Genomic DNA, 20,338 nt, shown 5'->3' on the forward strand with positions numbered 1-20,338 from the left:
TTGTCTGTTTTGGACATTTCATCTAAATGAAATCTTGTATTTTCTTTGGTGTCTGGCTTCTTTCATTTAACATCTATTTTTAAGATTTATCAATATTATAGCATATATCAGTCCTTTACTTATGTTTATGGTTGAATAATATTCAGTTACATTACACATGTCTGTATGTTCATCAGTTGATAGATCCTTGGCTTATTTCCACTTTTCTTGCTGTTGTGAATGATGCCACTATGAGCATTTTTAATAAGTTTTAAGTGGACATGTTTTATTTATTTTTTGGTATCTACCTAGGAGTGGAAATTTAGGTCATATGATAATCTACATTTAACACTTTGGGAATTGCCAGGAGGTTTTCCAGGCTACTGCACCATTTTACTTCACCAGCAGAAGGGTATGAGTGTTCTAGTTATTCTCTCCTCACCAACACTGGTTAATGTCCATCATTTTGATTATTACCCTCCTAGCAGGTGTGAAGTGGTAACTTACTGTGCTTTTGAATTTCCATTCCCTTATGATTAACAATGCTTTTTTCATGTACTTATTAGTTACTCATAGATCTTCTTTGGGAAATGTCTATTAGAACCCTATGTTGAAGCAAACATTTTTTAAAATTGAAGAATATTGTTATTTATATATTCTAGATATGATCTTAAATATTTTCTCCTGAATGAGTTGTCTCTTCAATTTCTTAATGGTGTCCTTTGAGGCACAAAGTTTTTACTTATTTACTAGAGGCCCTGTGCACGACATTTGTGCACTGGGTGGGCGGGGGAGAGGGAAGATGGGTCCCTCAGCCCAGCCTGAATCCTCTCATAGTCCAGGACCTCGGGGAGTGGGCCTAAGCTGGCAGGCGGACATCCCCTGAGGGGTCCTTAACACTGCTGTGGAGGTGAGAGAGACTGCCACTGCACTTGCCAGTCGTGAGCCCAGCTTCTGGCTGAGTGGTGCTCCCCCTGTGGGAGCGTACTGACCACCAGGGGGCAGCTCCTGCGTTGAGCATCTGCCCCCTGGTGGTCAGTGTACGTCATAGTGACTGGTTGTTCCACCATTCGGTCAATTTGCATATTAGCCTTTTATTATATAGGATTTTGATGTCCAATATATCTATATTTTCTTTTCTGTAGGTTGCTTATGCTTTTGGTGTCATATCTAAGAAACTGCTACCTAATCCAAAGTAATGAAGATTTACATCTATATTTTCTTGTAAATTTTTTTTTTTTTTTTTATAATTTTAACTCTTACTTTAGGTCTTTGACCCATATTTAGTTTATTGTTATAAATGGTGTGGATATCAAGTTACTCTAGTACCATTTACTGAAAATACTATTAATGTTCCCCATTTAATGGTCTTGGTACCCTTGTTGAAAATCAATTGACCATAGATACATGGGGTTATTTCTTGACCTAATTCTGTTTCAGTGATCTGTATGTCTGTGCATATGCCAGTATCATACTGGTTTGATTACTGTATCTTAGGAGTATGTTTCAAAATGGAGACATGTCAATCTTTTAGTTTTGTTCTTATTTTTCAAAATTGTTTTGACTAGTTTGGGTCCTTTGTAATTTAATATGAATTTTAGGTTCTGCTTGTCTCTTCCTATAAAAAAAGGCTGTTGGAATTTGATAAATATTGCTTTAAATTTATAGATCAATTGGAATGAATTGGTATCTTAATACTCTTAAATTTTCTAATCTATGTATACAGAATACCTTTACATTAATATATTTCAACAATGTTTTGTTGTTTTCAACATACAAGTCTCACATGTCTTCAGCTAAATATTTCTAAGTATTTCATTCTTCCCAATGCTATTGTAAATGAAATTGTTTTCTTAATTTCTTACTTTGGATTGTCAGGGATTGTCTCCTGGGTCCTGCTTTCTCTGATGGGCTGTCTCCTTTGCCTTTGCTACTGTATTAATTACAAGCTATGGCAATGACTGTTCTTTTTTTCTGGAAATTTAGCTTGCAGTTAGGTCTAAAACATACCAGCTCTCTATGTGGTATATTCACTACATAAACATTAGACATCCTTGTAGCTCACTTCCAGCAGCTGTATGGAGGCATGCAAGTAATGATGCTTCTTGATTGGCGCATGGCCCAGATCTGCCTTCAGAATGTCTCCCTTTTGGAAAGGGACAGTGAGTACATTATACGAGGCGTCCTCTTTCAATTTCCAGAGGGATCACAGGTCCCTACTTTCTAGTTTTATTTGTGTAGTTGTTACCTTACCCAGATTTTTGTTTTTGCTGTCAAGTTTCAGTGGGAATCATAAGAGTTATGCCTCTGAAAAATTTTGTAAGATATAGGTATTTGGTTTTCACTCTTTATGTGGGTGTATTTCTTCACTCTGATGTTAACTGATGTTGATGACATTATGCTAGACTCTGGGGATTTCCCTTTCATTTCCAAATTTTCCACATAGAAGAAGTATAGTGTTTAATGTCTGGTCTTTTGATTCATACATCTGATTATGTATTTCTTTCTGCCATTGATTAGCTGTGTGATTGGAGTAGTTGCTTAACTGCCCAGGCTTCCTTATCTTAGAAATGATCCTAGAAATAGTACCTTCTACATAGAATTGTTGTGAGGATTAAAGGTATAATTCATGTATATCACCTAGTATGCTATATGACAGTGAGATGATATTTATAATATTTCAAAACTGATGCAATATGTAAACTGACTAATCAGAATACACGCCTTCGTCAAACAGTCGGAATCGCCTGAACATTGGCTTTCCTGCCTAAAAGTGAGAGGAGCTCAGTTAAATGCTGTCTCAGTTGTAATCATGATGAAAATGATTATGAAGGTGACAATGAGGAGGATGTTTAGACAGTTACCAAATTAAGTCAGTATTACCCTCCAAATAGTCACTAAAGGTTTCTAGTAAATATTAATATGAAAACATAATAAATCTCTCATATTATGAAAACAAAAAAAACTTATGCTTTAAATCTGATTCTGTTTTGTAGTTTTCAACATACAAGTCTCACATGTCTTCAGCTAAATATTTCTAAGTATTTCATTCTTCCCGATGCTATTGTAAATGAAATTGTTTTCTTAATTTCTTCAAATCACATTCACATAAATTTTCAATTAGGCCTTGAACCTTTTCTTGCCCAAAGAAGCTAAAAATGTATGCAAATTAATTTAAAAGTACTATTTTTGCTAATCTTCCATATATATGTACTTGAAGTAAGAACCTATTACCACACAGTTTTCTATATTAATCGATTCTTTGTTATGTGTAAGTATAATTAAGGTGAATCTTAACACTTTTAATCAAAGCTGTATTATTCAGACTTTTGTTTATGTAACTTCATAGACAATATTCACATGAATCTTTTGGGAATATGTTTAAAAGTATTTCCTGCTTAGCTATAACTTTTATGTTTCAATTTATCTCTAACTCGCACATTTTACAGAGTATAAGGCAACATTTCTAAATAGAATTTATTGTATAATTGTTCTGCATTGATATTTTGAGCCACATATGTTATACATTAAAACAACTTGGGAAATGTCCGTTGGACTTTGCTAACATTCAGATTTTTAAAATAAATTCTTTGTCTTGATATAATACTTGGTATTGTTATATATATATATTTTACTCTTTTCTTCAGCTTGCCAGTGTAATGGACATAGCACTTGCATCAATAATAATGTGTGCGAGCAGTGTAAAAATCTGACCACAGGAAAGCAGTGTCAAGACTGCATGCCAGGTTATTATGGAGATCCTACCAATGGAGGACAGTGTACAGGTAATTCGTTTTTATTTACTTCAGTGTGCGTGTGTGTGTGTGTGTGTGTGTGTTTACTAGAGAAAAGAAAATTGAGAAACATGCCTGTTGTGGAAAAAATATTTTTAAAAAAGGAAAATTTTCCATCGTGTCAATATCTTGGAATGTAATATATAAAAATTCTGTGATATACTTTAAAAATTTTATTTTTGTTATTTCAAAATGAATTCTGTTCATTATACGAAATTTATCAAATACAGATAAGTTAAAAATGACCTATATACCTCCCTATTCAAAAGTAATCACTGCTGACAGTTTGTTTTTTAATAGTAACTTACCACTTTGACTTTAGCAATAAAATAATTAAGGGTTTGTCTATGCCTTATATCAGGTAAGGTTGGTGGGTGTTTTTGGACATGGTGATAGTATGACATAATGTGTAGAGAATCAATCCTGGAATGAAATCCCAGCTCTACCCCTGTTTAAATATATGACGGCTCATTACCATAACTCCTCAGTACCTCCTTGTCCTCCTATGTGAAGGAAGATGATAATACTTCATTGGGTTGTTGTAAAGATCAAATGAGATCATTCATAGTTTAGGCACTTGTAATAGGAATTGAAGCACGTTAGGAGAACATTTAAGGACGCTGTTATCTTCACGTTTTTACTCACTCAGACCTACATTTCTCTGTTTTCCTCTCTATCCTGCTGCTGCTTTCCTCCTACATTTAAAAGAAGTTTTGGTCTTTCCTTAAAAATTTTCCTGTTATGTTGTGATTTTTGGTAATCCTTTTAATCTCTAGATTGATCTTTGTCCCTTAGATTATTTATCTACTTTTTCTAAATGGAGATTGCCTATATAATTTCCACAGAAGGGTCTCATTTGCTGGCTATGAAATAATGAAGAATCTTTAAGGAGAGATTTGGGCTTTATCTTGGTGTAGATACAATTTTTAACACTACCTTCATATTGAAACTACCTGGTCATCTTGTAACAAATACGGATGTCTGGGCCATTCCCTAAAAGAATGAAGTCAGTATCTGGGTTGGGGTTGTAGGGTGATTCTTGGGCATTGGTTCTTTTTAAAGGCTTCGCAAGTGACTCTAATTGCACTCGGGGTTAAGAAACATGGGGAATGATGGGCTCATCCTTCCAGTCAATAAAACTGCCCAGACTATAGCATATTAAGAATATCTGTCCATAGCAGACTGTTACAGACATGTTTAATGCCTGAATAAACACGCTAGGCTATGACACAGGTGTTCTCTGAGGCTAGAGGGTAGTATAAAGGAAGACTAACTTTTCTTTCTCTCTACTAGGATGGGGCATTTTTTTCTTATTAAACTCTTCTCACATATTGCAGATTGTTCATAGAAGCAGAAAATTTATAAGCAAATGAATTTGAGCATTTTCTAATATAAAAGTAAGAAGTTTAATTCTCTCAAACTGGGAGCAGTGACCTGAATAATCTAGAGATGTAGATAAATGAAAATCACTTGACGTGGAAATCTTGGTTTTATTAGTTATTTTGACAGAACAAAATTAAAAGTTTGCATTTTCTCTGCACACATTATCATCCTGTGTGTCAGAGAAAAGCCAACCTGAGGTTTTATATATCCCAGAGAGAGGCCATTAAATGAACAATTACATAATTACACACAGATATTTAGAATATGGCATAACCATGAAGTTATCCTTTCCACAAAGATTCTGCTCAGAATAGCATTTTTATATAAATTTAATCATATTAAGAAACCAATAAAACCTTTTTAAATCATGCAGAACTGCTTGATTAAAAAGAAACTCCATTGCCTAGCTGCTCTGATATTTTTTTTAAATTCAAATTTTTTATTGTTTAAAGTATTACATATATCTCCTTTTCCCCCCCATTGATCTCTCCCCCGTCACTCCCTCCCCCCAGCATATGCCCTCATCCCCCTACTGTCTGTGTCCATTGGTTTTGCTTATGTGCATGCATACAAGTCCTTTGGTTGATCTCTTATCCTCCCCTCCTATCCTCTCCTGCCTTCCCTCTGAGGTTTTGAGCATCTGACTGATGCTTCTCTGTCTCTGGATCTGTTTTTGTTCATCAGTGTGTGTTGATCATTATATTCCACAAATGAGTGAGATCATATGTATTTATCTTTCTCCGACTGGCTTATTTCGCTTAGCATAATGCTCTCCATGGCCATCCATGCTGTTGCGAATGGTAAGAATTCTTTCTTTTTTATAGCAGCATAGTATTCCATTGTGTAGATGTACCACAGTTTTTTAATTCACTCATCTGCTGATGGGCACTTAGGCTGTTTCCAAATCTTACCTATGGTGAATTGTGCCACTCTGAACATAGGGGTGCATCTATCCTTTCTGATTGGTGTTTCTGATTTCTTGTGATATATTCCTAGAAGTGGGATCACTGGGTCAAATGGGAGTTCCATTTTTAATTTTTTGAGGAAACTCCATACTGTTCTCCACAGTGGCTGCACCCATCTGCATTCCCACCAGCAGTGCACGAGGGTTCCTTTTTCTCCACATCCTCGCCAGCACGTGTCGTTTGTGGATTTGTTGATGATAGCCATTCTGACAGGTGTGAGATGGTACCTCATTGTCATTTTGATTTGAATCTCTCGCTCTGATATTTTTAGCTAGGTTGTCCTCCCTCTATACTTGTTTTTGAAATCCTTTGTTTTCCTTGGTGAAGTACTCCTCTCAGATGCTCAGTCGCCCTAGGTTTTCCTTGCTTCATCTTTTCAAGTTCTTTCATCCTTTGGGTTCTCACAGAAGGAATGACGAGTACAAGAAGAACGAGCCTATGTGAACTTTGACATTGACACTGGGTCAGGTATTTCAGGATGACCTTTGCTTTTGGCCATTCGAAGATGCAGATTGTGACTTTTCCTACTAGACGCCTTTTAGAAGAACTGCTAGAGACACAGTCCTTAAACCTTTGGGGGCTGGGAAACTTTGCCATGGCGGAGGTTAGCACCTTGCTGACACCCGCTCCCTTCCTCAAATCCCCCTGCCTCTTTGTGATTGGCACAGACTTCTACTTTCCATCCCGACTTAAAGTCAACTTTGACTTCAACTTTTAACAGTGTTGAATAACCCTTATATCATTTTTTCCCCTGTTTGTTTAGTTTTGGTAATAAGTTGATATTGCAACTTTATATTATAGGGGAACAGAAATATCGTGTGACCACGTAATGGCCCTCTTGTGTGTGTCTTGGCTATAAAATTGTCATATAAAATTCACCAAACAAAAGGCCACTGCATGACGATTTCATAGGTGCTTATTCAGCATAAAAAGATAACCTCACATGCTGACAACAACAGAACAATTTCAACACTGTCATGAAGCATAAATTTTAAACAATTGAATTTAAAATACATTTGTGCCATTTTAGCCTGAAGTACAGCACCACAAGGGAGTTCTCTCAAAATGAACTCACATTAAGAGGTCTTTTAATACAATTTTTTTTTGTCTTAGGAATTATTAAAGCTCCTATACGATGATAATTCTTTTAAAAAACTCTGTATTAACTATTTCCAGTACTGCCTTAAAGGATAAATAAAAGGTTCATCCAAGTTTTAAAATATTAATGTACATGATGTTTTTAGTGAAGTTCTGAATACAGGGCAGTATTTTTTTTCTTTATTGATTAAGGTATTACATATGTGTCCTTATCGCCCCATTGCCCCCCACCCCACTCCCCCCCCCCCCCCCGCCCCAGGCCTTCACCCCCCTGTTGTCTGTGTCCATTGGTTAGGCTTATATGCATGCATATAAGTCCTTTGGTTGATCTCTCCCCCTTACCCTCATCCTCCCCTACCTTCCCTCTGAGGTTTGACAGTCTGATCCATGCTTCTCTGTCTCTGGATCTATTTTTGTTTATCAGTTTATGTTGTTCATTATATTCCATAAATTAGTGAGATCATGTGATATTTATCTTTCTCTGACTGGCTTATTTCGCTTAGCATAATGCTCTCCAGTTACAGGGCAGTATTAATATGAAACTCTGCAAGTTAACATGAAGAGATATCATGGAACCTTCATTCACTGCTTATGAAGTTGCATGCATGTATCAGTATCTCTCCATGTCCATGGCTTGCTATTGCTTGATGATCGTTTTTTTTTTCTTCCTTGCATTTCTATACCTTGTCATTCATTTCTGTCATTCTCACACTTGTGTTTCCATAGTTAATTCTACAATTCTAAAGGAAAATTATTTATTTAAATATTCATTATAAAGAAGAACTCACTTTTATGTAGAAATTTCTTCTAGAAAAAGAAAACAGGTTCTTAAAAATCTACTTAATATGAATTTATTTTTCTGTGTGCAGGGGTATGTGTATTTATATTAATTGTCGATTTTTTAAAGCAAATAATCTGAAACAATTAGCAAGAAACTTAGTGTTCTAGAATACTTTACACTTTAATCAAAGCCAATGAATTTTATATTTGTATGTGAATCAGGATCAGACCACATTATTTCATTTTTGTCAATAGGATGGCTCAACTGCCCAGGAGCACGGTATTTCTCGTTAAAGGATTTTAAAAGGGCTAGTGACGTGGTCACTAAAGATAGACTATGTCTCTGGACGGGAGGATGAGTTGGAGCCTAGATCAGATACTTGATAGCATTGGTGTCAGTAAGAGAACGTGGGGGACAGTATTTGAATGCTGCTCTCATGAAGAAAAGGAGGAGGGGACATGTGGTAACTAGCACCTTCCAATTCTTTGGATATTGGGCACACTAAAGTGTGAGGTCTGTGTCCTAAATGACTGGAACTCTGCTCTTTAACAAGAAATTCAAAGTAAGGAAATGAAATAAGTTCATATGAACTGAATCCACTGTGTTGAACTCTTATACTATGTTATGTTTCAGTTAGTTATGGAAAGCTAAAATGGGGAATGATCTCAGAAGTGTAAAAGGATGATATTGGGGGCAAGTAAATAGACATGCTTTTTTATACAACCTATAACTATTTTTATTGTTGCAGAAAGAATAGTGGAAATAATGCATTTTATTAAGTGCTTGATATGTGTTAGGTATTTTAAAATACATTCCCTCATTTAATGCTCACATGAATCCTTGGGGCTCGTGTCCTTAGTTCCTTTTGCAGATGGAGAAACTAAGCCTAGAGAGGTTAAAAATACATTTCCCAGGGCACATATCTAGGGATTACAGATGCACCTTTTGAAGCCAGTCTGCTTGACTCCAACGCTCTTGTGCTGTTTGAGACCCGTTTTGCCGAGTAGATATCCCAAGTAGAAGTGGAAAGAAGCACAAAGAAGAATGAGAAAAATACTGAGATCCACATATACCCCAAGGACTTAAAAGAGTTTCACAAGCATTTTAAATAAGTGAATTTACTTCCCTTTACTTAAAAAATAGCTTATATAGTAACCCCTCGTTTTTGGATGGCAAGGGAAAATCCATGGCATGAAAGTAAGGTAATGAAACCTTCCCGGAAATGTGATGCACGTTTGTGATGGAGAATATTCAGTATCATTTTGGTTTTGACTTTGCAGCTTGTACATGCAGCGGCCATGCAAATATCTGCCACATGCACACAGGAAAATGTTTCTGCACAACCAAAGGGATAAAAGGTGATCAGTGCCAACTGTGAGTAAAGATGATTTTTTGGAACTTTTGTGGGTTGAATTTGTGCTGAAGAACTAATTTTTGTAGGTTTTTCCCTTTTTAAGTTTAGTGTTGTGCTAGTTAAGTGACCAGTATTATTGTAAGCTATGTTTACCTGGGTTCTATCAATTCTAATAAAAAGTTAAGCCTTTGAAAATGACAGTTTTGTGGAGGATTTAAAACAGAGTCCATAGACTATGTTTGTATTTTTATCTCTCTAAAAAGAAGAAACATTCTTATTTTTTTCTGGAAAACTCAAGTTATATGTAAAATCGGCATTGCCATCTTTATAATTTTCCTTTGTATCTCATTAAGTAACTCAAATCCAATGTTTTTATACCTTTCCTTTGCATCTTTCATTATTAATCCTGATATTTATAATACTTTAAGCCTTTCAAGTGGTTTCTTATACTCATCTTTTCCCCTCTATGTCAGTAGACAGAAACTTTTGTTGTTACTGTACTCTCAGTAGTTTTATGAATGGTTATTGTGTTTTTATAATTTGTTTTCTCAAGATTTATTCCCCTCCCCCAGATAACTTTAAGAAGCAATTGTTTCATGTTTTTCCTTTTTATTCTTAATATACATCATATGTTAAAAGTGTTTTTATAATTTTGAAGTATATATATGCAAATATTTATGTTTATATTATAGATTATAGATAAGTGCACTATATTTGACAGAAACCACAAATGCCAACTATAATATAGTTATAAAACATTAATAAAAGATTTTCCAAAACTAGGAATGTATAAAAAAATCATACCCAAGGAAGTCTATTAACCAAAGAAAATGATTATTTTGTTTTTATCGAGAAGAAATATATTTTTAGCTGTAGAATTATCCTAAACATTTCAAGTTAGATGATTATGTCTTTGGCTAGTTACTGTGGTATCATAGGTTTTCAAGTTCAGAGAAGATGAGCAGAACCAATTTTATTTCTTCTCCATAGTTTCTAAACTCAAAAATGAGGCCAGAGCATAAGATTATAGGGAAGTTCTTGTTAAGGAAGGCGATTTTGGTCTCCTTACCAGTGGGATGAAATCAGTCCTGTGCTCGATGAAAGAAGGGAGCCTCAGGTGCCTCACAGCTCCTGCTACAAGCAGAGCCCACGGCAGGGGCAGGTGGCCTCTGCCTTTGCACAGGGCTTCATGCTCCCACGGCCGTCATGCTTGCTTTAATGCTCTGCTGATGCCATATTGAAATTCTTCTTGTTTTAAATATATTTTTATTAATTTCAAAGAGGCAAGGGGGGGGGGGAGAGAGAGAGAGAGAGAGAGAGAGAGAGAGAGAGAGAGAGAGAGAGAGAGAGAGAGAGGGGGAGAGAGAGAGAGAGAGAGAGAGAGAGAGAGAGAGAGAGAGAGAGAGAAACATCCATGATGAGAGAATCATGGATCGGCTGCCTCCTGCACACCCCCTATTGGGGATCGAGCCTGCAACCAGTGCATGTTCCAGACCGGGAATCTAAACTGTGACCTCCTGGTTCATAGGTTGACACTCAACCACTGAGCCATGCTGGCCAGGCCATATCGAAATTCTTAATAAATTTTTAACAAGAGTCCTGCGTTTTCATTTTACACTACTCTCTGCTTTCCTCTCAGCCCCCTCCGCCATGAATTATGTGACAGGTCCTGATCATAAGCAACAAGTGTTCTGTTTTATTTCTGAGATCCCAGCATGAAGATGAGCACTGACATTTTGAATTTGTCCTGCACTTCTGCATCAATGATATAGCCATCCACAATAATTATTATCTCTGATGCGATGTAGCACTTTAATAACATTATTTTTTCTCCAGATGAGAGAGCAGCATTTTAATTCATTGAACTTATGGGTTTATAAGTTTAGATATAACGGAGTTACAGGGTTTGGTATATGTATGAAATACTGAAGAGTAAATCATTTAGTTCTGAATGATGGAATTACATTTACCCTAGTTCTTATGTACTGTATGAGTTTTTATAAGCAGAGGGAAAATTGGACTACTAATTTTTAAAGAGTATTTTGTAGATACAATTTCATTAATTTTTTGTTTTATTTATTTAGCTTTTGAGTGTGGGACAATGAAAGATAGGGCCATTATTCCTAAAGCAGTTATTTCCTATAGTGTGCTTACAAAATGCTCTTGTTAGAAAGCAAAGCTAGTTATTCATCTCAGCAAACAATGATTAAATGAGTGCTTGGCACTATTAATGAAGATTAATAACACAGGGTTTTTGCTTAAAGTATTTTTCAAGCTAGCAGTGGGGACACAAGCCAAAATATACTAATTTCGTACTTTAGTGATTTGAAATGCTTATCAGCCCTTCTCTCTTCTCAAGATAATTTCTGCTCAGCTTTAAATATGTAGTTGGACATCACATATTCTTGTGTATTTTTCCAAACTGAAATTGGTTCTCTTCCTATTTTGTTAATCTGTCCCTTGCATCATCTGTGTATTTGCCTGTATCCTTTATTGCAGTGAAATTCTTTGGGGACCATTGCATGAATAGCATAATCCCAGTGTTCAATAAGTTTATTTAATGAAATGGAATGAAAAAAGAATTGAAGAAGTACTAAAAAGGGAGGGAATAGTTCATCTTCTGGGGATAAGGGAAGTTTGAGTAGAGGACATATGAGCTGGAACTTGAGGGAGGAGTTCAGTTGTTCTGGGTAGAGAATATAGTAAACAATGAAGCAAAATTGAGAATGAACATGGTTATAGAATTTCCAGTTTTGCTCAAGGATGTAGCGAGCTGGAAAGAGCTTCAATTCTGCCCTTACAATGAAAGAAATAAAAGCTTGGCAAACGACAAATTTATGAATTTTCTTGAGAGCATTGGATGAATTGAGATGACAAGGTAACCAAATGGCTTAAAATCTAAAGAGAAACAAGATTTCAGAGAGAGACGGGACATGAGGACTAGCTTATCCGGAATAAAATATCTGGAATCTTAAGAGTTCAGCTGAGGTGGCTAATAAATCAGGGTTCAAGTGTGCTCTCAACAGAGGGTGAAGCTCCTGACAGCTACAGAAATAGTGGCGTTCACACCATTTTTAGAAGTTTTAATTTTCCCAGTGACATCCACCAGCTGCTCCTGGAAAAATTGAAGAACTTTTTAAGAATGTGTTTTGAGTGTGTTTTGTGGTATAAGAGTGTGTTTTGTGGGTGGGGCGATATGGGATACAGATATTCATTTAAAGGGGCACCAATTATTCATTTTCCCAGGATAATGGAAGTTCTTACTCTAGCCCTGGCCTGAAACACAGTGTTAACTCAAAAATGGTAACTAAAAACAAATTTAATGAAAATATGAACTCTAGTATAAATATACAATGAGTGAAGTAGTATTTTCTATGAATATTGTTTACTTTTGAGGTGCTATTTTTTTCCTCCTTACTTTACTTTTTGTCAGCAATATCTGAGATTTTTACCTATTTTGATCTATTTTTGTTACTTATAGCCTTTGTTACTTGTTTTTGGTTGTGCAGGAAGGCAGAGGATGATACCATTGCCTTTTTCATTTTAGGAAGACCAAACGTGTGCCCTCTACAAAAGCAATAATTTTGGTTATTGCAATTTCATTTTATTGCTTTTATAGTGTTTAGTTTTTTAAACCAAAGTCTTAAGTTTATTATAGTTTCTAATTGTCTTTTATAGTTCTAGTTTTTTAGTCATGTTTTTAATCTTGTTCATTATCTTCTTCCATATAAAAAAGTTATTTCAGAGCCCATGTTTTTCCCCAGATAATATCTAATTCCCATGGCTTTATTTACATGAGCCTTTGTTTCTGCTGGCTCCTGTTCTTGCTTTATTATCAGTTCCCAGCCCTGGTTATTTTTTTATTTTTTTGTACTGGATTGCTATATTTGCAAAATTGATTTGCAGATAGTTTGAGACCTTGAATGGAATATTTTCCAACGGGAATTGGATTCTGCTGTGTGCCTGAGGGCAGTAGTAAAATAAGGATGGTTCAGGTTAGAGCTCTGTCTCTTGAAGGACTTCTCGTGTCCTTACTCCTAAGATTAGTCTTTGTTGCTTAGCTCACCAACCTTTGTGGGCCTAGATCAGTGATGGTGAACCTATGACACGCGTGTCAGCACTGACACGCATAGCCATTTCTGATGACACAAGGATGAAACATTTGCTGCTCCTGAGGATGAAACATTTGCGAAATAATGTTTTTTCCTCAAAGTGACACACTACCCGAGTTATGCTCAGTTTTTTGGCGAAGTTTGACACACCAAGCTCAAAAGGTTGCCCATCACTGGCCTAGATGCTAGTCCTTTTTCCTGCCAAATACTATTTTCATCCATAATCAGGGATACAGGGATCTGCCAGTAACCTGGGATCCCATTCTCTGCATCCTGGCTTGGTAATTTTTTCACTTTTTTGCTCTCCAATGCTTTTACATATTAAAAAATAAAAATCTACTCTTTTTAGTTTTCTTAAACTTACTGTTACTGGATTCTGAAATCTATACAGCCTTATTAATTTTAGAACCTGTACCTCCTAAACTATTTGAGGATTTGTCGTACCTTCATGTCTGAATTTTTATTGGTTTTTATGATAAGTTGCCTTGGATATATGGTATTGCTATTGATACTGGTGTACTCTAATATATTTTTGTTAATATTATATCATCTTATTTTTATGGGTTTCTTTAGAAGAAAAACAAAGCAAAAGCAGTTGTTTTATCTTGTGTATAAATTTCATAATTTCTGATAAAAACACAAATCTGTTTGATTCTCAGCTGCTTTAAATAATCTGTCATGATATTTCAAAATTGTGCAATTAGATGTATTCCCTCCTTTTTCAGTTTCTGAGTAGAAAAATTATGTCCCATGATAAAATACATGTTCATATATATATATATATATATATATATATATATATACTTAAATCAGTAGGAACAAAATGTAATGCCTTATTTTAACACTTAGAAACATGAATTATATAATTTAAAGTGGTATTTATAATGTAATGTGATCATTCATATAAATGATAATCATTATTTTAGGTGACAATATTTACCCTTTCAAACTCCCTACTAAATATTTCAGCCTAAATTTGTTTCCTAAACTAAGCTTTTTGCTTAGTTTGCTTAGTGAGAATAGAGAATGATTATCTCTTTGCTTAGACACAGAAATACTTTGAAGTTGTCTTTTTAATTAAACCACGCAGAAGACTTCAGAAGGCTTTTAATGTTTGTATCTAATCGTTATATAGAAGGATTCTGAATTTTAAAAACATTACTTAGCTTACATATCAGAAATAGTAATGTAACTTATAGTGAAAATTAATTTATTTATATCTACACTTTTCCCTTCACATTTTTAATATGATCTGAACTTGAATTTGATGAAGTAATTTAATTCCTCAAATTATTTATAATGTGAGTTAGATTAGTAATGTTCATATCTCAAATAAAGACTTTGATATATTTTATAATAAACATTTTACACACAATACAAATATGGTGAACAGACCCTAAGGTGACTACCACTGATCTCTGCCTTCTGCTTCTCATGCTGTCGTATCCTTTACTTGAGTATGGGCAGAACTTGTGGCTTGCTTCTAAAACAGAAAATTGGCAAAGGTGATGGAATAGCAAGTCTATGGTTATGTTACCTTATATGATAAAGGTGATAGTATGTCACTTTCATGAATATACTTTAAGTCTGTGTCTTGCTAAGGAGACTTGCTCTAAAAACTTTCCCTTTCTGTCTTAAAGAAGTGGAGCTTAAGGCATCCTCCAGCCAATAATAAGAAACAAAGGCTCTCAGTTCTATAGCTGCAAGGAAAAAATTCTGCCATCAACCTGAGGGAGCTTAGAAGTAGGTACATCCCCGGTTAAGCCTCTGATGAGAACCCAGCCCCAGCTGACACCTTGATGGCTGCTGCACAGAGAACCCCGCTCCAGCCAAAAAGCTGCATTGTATCCCAGTGAGTCTCTGAACACAACTATCCCAGACTTCTGACCCATGAAAACTGTGAGATAATAGATGTGCTGATAAAAGTCAATAAATCTGTTACTTAGAATTAGATAATTAGTACAAATATGTCCACTTGCTGTTACTTTATTCACTGAATTGTCTATATGTGTACAAAATATTTATGTAACACATTAAGTGTTTTCAAACTATAAAGGGACTCTCCAGGCTTTGAAAGAGAATATTTTTCTCGAATGGGCCAAATAATTTCAACAATGCAAAATAAGACTTTTCTGAAAAACACACTAGAAAGAAATTTTACTTTTGTGTTACTAAACAGTGGTTTATTATAGGATGAAACACAGTTTAAAACATTGTTTATTCTGATAATTTTACATTTAAATATGCAAAATTGCCTTACAAAAGATTTTAGAATTTCCTTTGTTTATAATACTGTTTTCTCTTTTTGTTGAAAATAGTTGTTTGTGAGGTCCTCCATTCTGATATTTTAACTTGCATTTATTTAAGAAGTCTACAGTGAAATTGAAGATTATGACAATCTTGATTTCAGATCACTTTATTTTTTGGGTTACATGAAAATCTATAATGACTGTGCTAAACATTTCAATATATCAGCTGATTATACTTATAATAGATTAGCTTAAATGGTTTTATCAATTTTTTTCTGCCTGTGGAAAATGAGATGGGAAGATCATTTGTCTGCAAAGCACAGCATTGGGTATAAGTGATACATTTATACATGCATTTACAAATTTACACATTTATTTGGGATTTCATTTATTTCATCCCTTGTAATGAAGATACGTTTCTATGGGCGCTGACTCTGCTATTAGAATGCATTTACTTTACTAGTAAATGAGGTCTTGGATATTGATTAGAGATGACAAGTAGACCTGAATTCTTTCGTTCCCTCTTTCTTCTTGTCCTTTCTGAGTGAGTTAAACTTGAGACAGATTAATCTGATTGGACATGACATTTGTTATGAAAAGGAAAATGGATTATTCTTACCTGCTCTCAGACTTTACTATGATGATTACCAACTTCCGTACTTTCTCTGCATTTATGAATCAGTGCTCAGAGTTGTGCTGTAAGCAAGAGCTCTCCCTTCTCCACCATTTATTCATTATTGCTATGAACGCATGCATTCTCATTTTCCCTAATGGTTTGTAATTCACTGCTATACTTAATTATTTGGCACTCAAACTGTCCCAGATTTGGCCATGGAACTACTTCAAGCTGGCTCTTATGTTTTTGTGACATGCTCCCATCACTTAGTGAACACATTATATCTGTCCTGATTCAAACCCAGAATCATCAGCTCTCCCCTAGCCCTTTTTTTTTGTTTTGTTTTGATAGAGCTCTGGTACCTTGTAATGGAGAATCACTCATAATAGAGATCAGTACCTTTGTGCTACATGCTCATTGCTGCAAGGTGCACTTACTTACTGGCCTGTTCATTAGAGTTAGAGAATAATAATTTATTTACGTACACAAATAAATACACATAAGTGCATACTTCCAATTCCAATTCATCTCCACAAGGTTTTGTTGCGTCTTTTTCATTTCAGTAATTGTGTGTTCTTTCTCAGTAAATCACTGACTCCCAATGACATAAACACATTCCTCATTTGCTCAATTTTACTATAGAATACACTTAAAAATTCGTTCAGAATTGCTTTATCTGTATTATTCAATGAGCAAACATACTAAAAGGGTTTTAAAGTTTGATTCCAGTTTTCCCTCCTCCGCCTCACACTGGCCAAGTTGAAAGTATAGAGTCAATTTTCTGAGGAATCTCCACACTGTTTATTATAGTGCTTGCACCAGTTTGCAGTCCAACCAACAGTGCACCAGGGTTGCCTTTTCTCTACATCCTGCCAATGTCTGTTTGTTGATTTATTGGTGTTAGCCATTCTGACAGGTGTCAAGTGACATCTCAATGTGGTTTTAATTTGCATTTACCTGGTAATTAGTGATGGTAAGCATCTTTTCATATGTCTGTTGGCCATCTTTATGTCCTCTTTGGAGAAATGTCCATTCAGATTCTATGCCTATTTTTGAATTGGATTTTTTGTGCTTTTGGTGTTGAGTTGTATGAGTTCTTTATAAAATTTGGATATTTACACCTTATTGGATGTGTCATTGGCGGACATCTTCTCCCATTCAGTAGGTTCTCTTCTTATTTTGTTGATGGTTTCCTTTGCTGTGCGAAAACCTTTCAGTTTGATGCACTTCTATTTTTTCTTTTTCTGTTGTTTTTTTCCTTTTTTATGAAATTTCTTGGGGTGACACTGATTAACAAAATTATACAGGTTTCAGGTGCATAATTATACAATACATCATCTGTACAAATTTTATTATGTTGAAGGTAAGCATATTATGATAATCCAGTCCAATATAATATTATATTATTTGAATAAACGAATTATTCTTATTATTATATTGATCCTCACCCGAGGATATTTTTCCATTGATTTTGAGAGAGAGTAGAAGAGAGAGAAAGAGACAGAGAGAAACATCCATATGAGTGAAACACATTGATTGATTTTCTCCTGCATGAGCCCTGACCAGGGCCTGGGCCGGGGAGGAACTCTGCATTCGAGGTACATGCCCTTGACCAGAATCGAACCTGGGACCCTTTGGTCCACAGGAGGATGCTCTAACCACTCAGTCAAACCAACTATGGCCACACTAAATATTATTAACAAAAATGAATATGGAAAACTATAATTTCCATATTGAAAACTAGGTTTGTAACCAGAGCTCTTAAAGTCAATACATACATCAATTGTAAAGTTCTTAAGTTCCTTATCATTTGTCAAAGCTACTCATTTTATTTTCATTCATTAATTAATTTACTGAATTTATTGGGGTGACATTGGTCAGTAAAATTTTATAAAATGAGTCATTTTAAATTGCTAAGGGACTTAGAAAGACATCTATTTAGGCAAGTAAGATAGGCAGGGAAATATCATGCATAACAAAAATATTATGTTGAATATTTTCCTATTCTAAAAGTAGTATTGGGATACCTATTTGCAACAAGTCAGGTTTATTTTTGCTACATAAAAAAGAATTATAATGGTGTTATAAATTAGTCCTTTAGTCTGTGTATATTCTTGGTGCTAAGTGATGAAATGTAAGGAGGCAAGCCTAAAGGAAAGACCAGTAATAATAAAGGGACAGTATAGATTCTGAAGTGCTTAATCCAGCAATAATGAGTATTATTTTCTAAACTAGGAAACCACTATATCTTCCACATTTTAATAGTAGCATTTGGAGAAGTTACAGAACAGCTAACTTCCTAACTTTATTCTTTGTTTCACAGAGAATAACGTTAGTGGTATGTAGGGCTATTTTATTTCTACTTTAATTTTGTAGTTAGTGTAGAAAAAGATTTACTTTTCAACTTATTTTTATTTTTTTCTAGAGCTACAAAAAATAGCATGGCTGAAAAATACATTAAGCATGTAAACTGATTATTTAGATTATTATTATCAACTCTTTGGCTGTTCACTAATTAAAATGTATGTATGTATTTGAAGTATTTCTCTATTCTAATTAGCTCTACTAAAAATGAAGGCATTTTCAGAAGTTCTTTCTCATCTATTAAACTTTTACATGTAACTAAATATTGACTCACTTTATTCAGTAACCCCGTTGTATACATTTTATAGTAATTTATTTTGGAGGGTATTCCAGGAAGTAGCATTATGCAAAATGAAGTTCTATCTCTGTTTTGCAATTTTAGAGAGTACCAGAAGTAAGAAATGATGTGGATTTATAAATTCCCACAATTTCCTTCCTCTACCTAAAATGTCTCTATATCTTTATCGAGACTTTCAATTCCTCCTCGTATTATTAATGAAGACTACATATCCCCATACTCATAATACTTATCCCATCTGCCTTTCAGCATCCCCTTTATTCCTCTCGTGTTTTCTTGTTTTCTCCATTTATTTCTTCTCTCACTCATACTCGTGCAGACGCTTTTTATATTCACTATTTTCTGAAGGATGTGATTTGAAAACTTCAATTAATTCTATAGTTTTTAAAGATGTTTTAATGTAGAGTTTAATTACTTTTTTGTTTAAAAAACAGGAGGCTTTTGAATTTTGGTGTTTAATAGTCAATGAGTTTTTTATTCCTACAGATGCGACTCTGAAAACCGCTATGTTGGTAATCCACTTAGAGGAACATGCTATTGTGAGTATTTGTATTTTTTCATTTTTTAATGAATCGGTTTGTATTATTAGTTTCAGGTGATTTTTCAGATAACAATATTCATGTTGTCAGTATTAGGTTACCATTTTTGTTTTTCTCAAATTTGTTAAAACATATATATTGCAAAGAAAAGCAGTCTTTTCGCTTTATTTTCTTAATTTTATTTGGTGCATTTTTTTCCACTCTGAAGAGTAAAATAGCAATAGATCTTATTCTGAACATGGGATAAAATACAGAACTTGAGTAAACTCAGTTGGATTTTAACTTAATCTTTTCGTTTTGATCAAATTTTGAACAACTACAATTTTGATAGATTGTTAGAAGGGAAAATTTTGATCATTATTAAAAATTATACTGATTTTGTATTCAAAGACACTTCCATTGGGTTATGAACATATGGTGGATGTGTATTTCACTTTTTAAGAAACATCCAAACGATTTCCCAAATGGTTATACCACTTTACATTTCCACCAGTGGTATATGAATTTTACTTCTTCCAAACATTTTGATACTTGGAATGGTTAGTCATTTTCATTTTAGGTATCCTAAAAGGTATCTAATTCTCACATCATTTGCATTTCCCTAGTGACTAATGATGTAAGCATTTTTTCATGTGATATTTTGCCATGTGTATATTTTATTTGGTAAAGTGTGTTTAAGTGCGTTTCCCACTTTAAAAAATTGGATTGGCTGTTTTCTTTTATTGAGTTTTCAAGGTACTTTATATATTGTAGATGCAAGTTCTTTGTCTGGTATATGATTTGCAAATATTTTCTTGGTTTGAGGC

General features: G+C 34.6%; 1 protein-coding gene across 1 annotated transcript in view; it reads left to right on the plus strand.

Moving 5' to 3' along the window:
- ATRNL1 (attractin like 1) overlaps positions 1–20,338 on the plus strand; it is a 449,173-nt gene that overhangs the window by 118,290 nt on the left and 310,545 nt on the right. Inside the window, exons 19-21 of the mRNA XM_054728743.1 lie at positions 3,627–3,764; positions 9,281–9,374; positions 19,480–19,532. Of these exons, the coding sequence (XP_054584718.1) occupies positions 3,627–3,764; positions 9,281–9,374; positions 19,480–19,532 (285 nt within the window). The remainder of the gene's footprint in view (positions 1–3,626; positions 3,765–9,280; positions 9,375–19,479; positions 19,533–20,338) is intronic.

The sequence above is a fragment of the Eptesicus fuscus genome, chromosome 17 (assembly GCF_027574615.1).
Source record: "Eptesicus fuscus isolate TK198812 chromosome 17, DD_ASM_mEF_20220401, whole genome shotgun sequence".
Taxonomy (NCBI): Eukaryota; Metazoa; Chordata; class Mammalia; order Chiroptera; family Vespertilionidae; genus Eptesicus; species Eptesicus fuscus.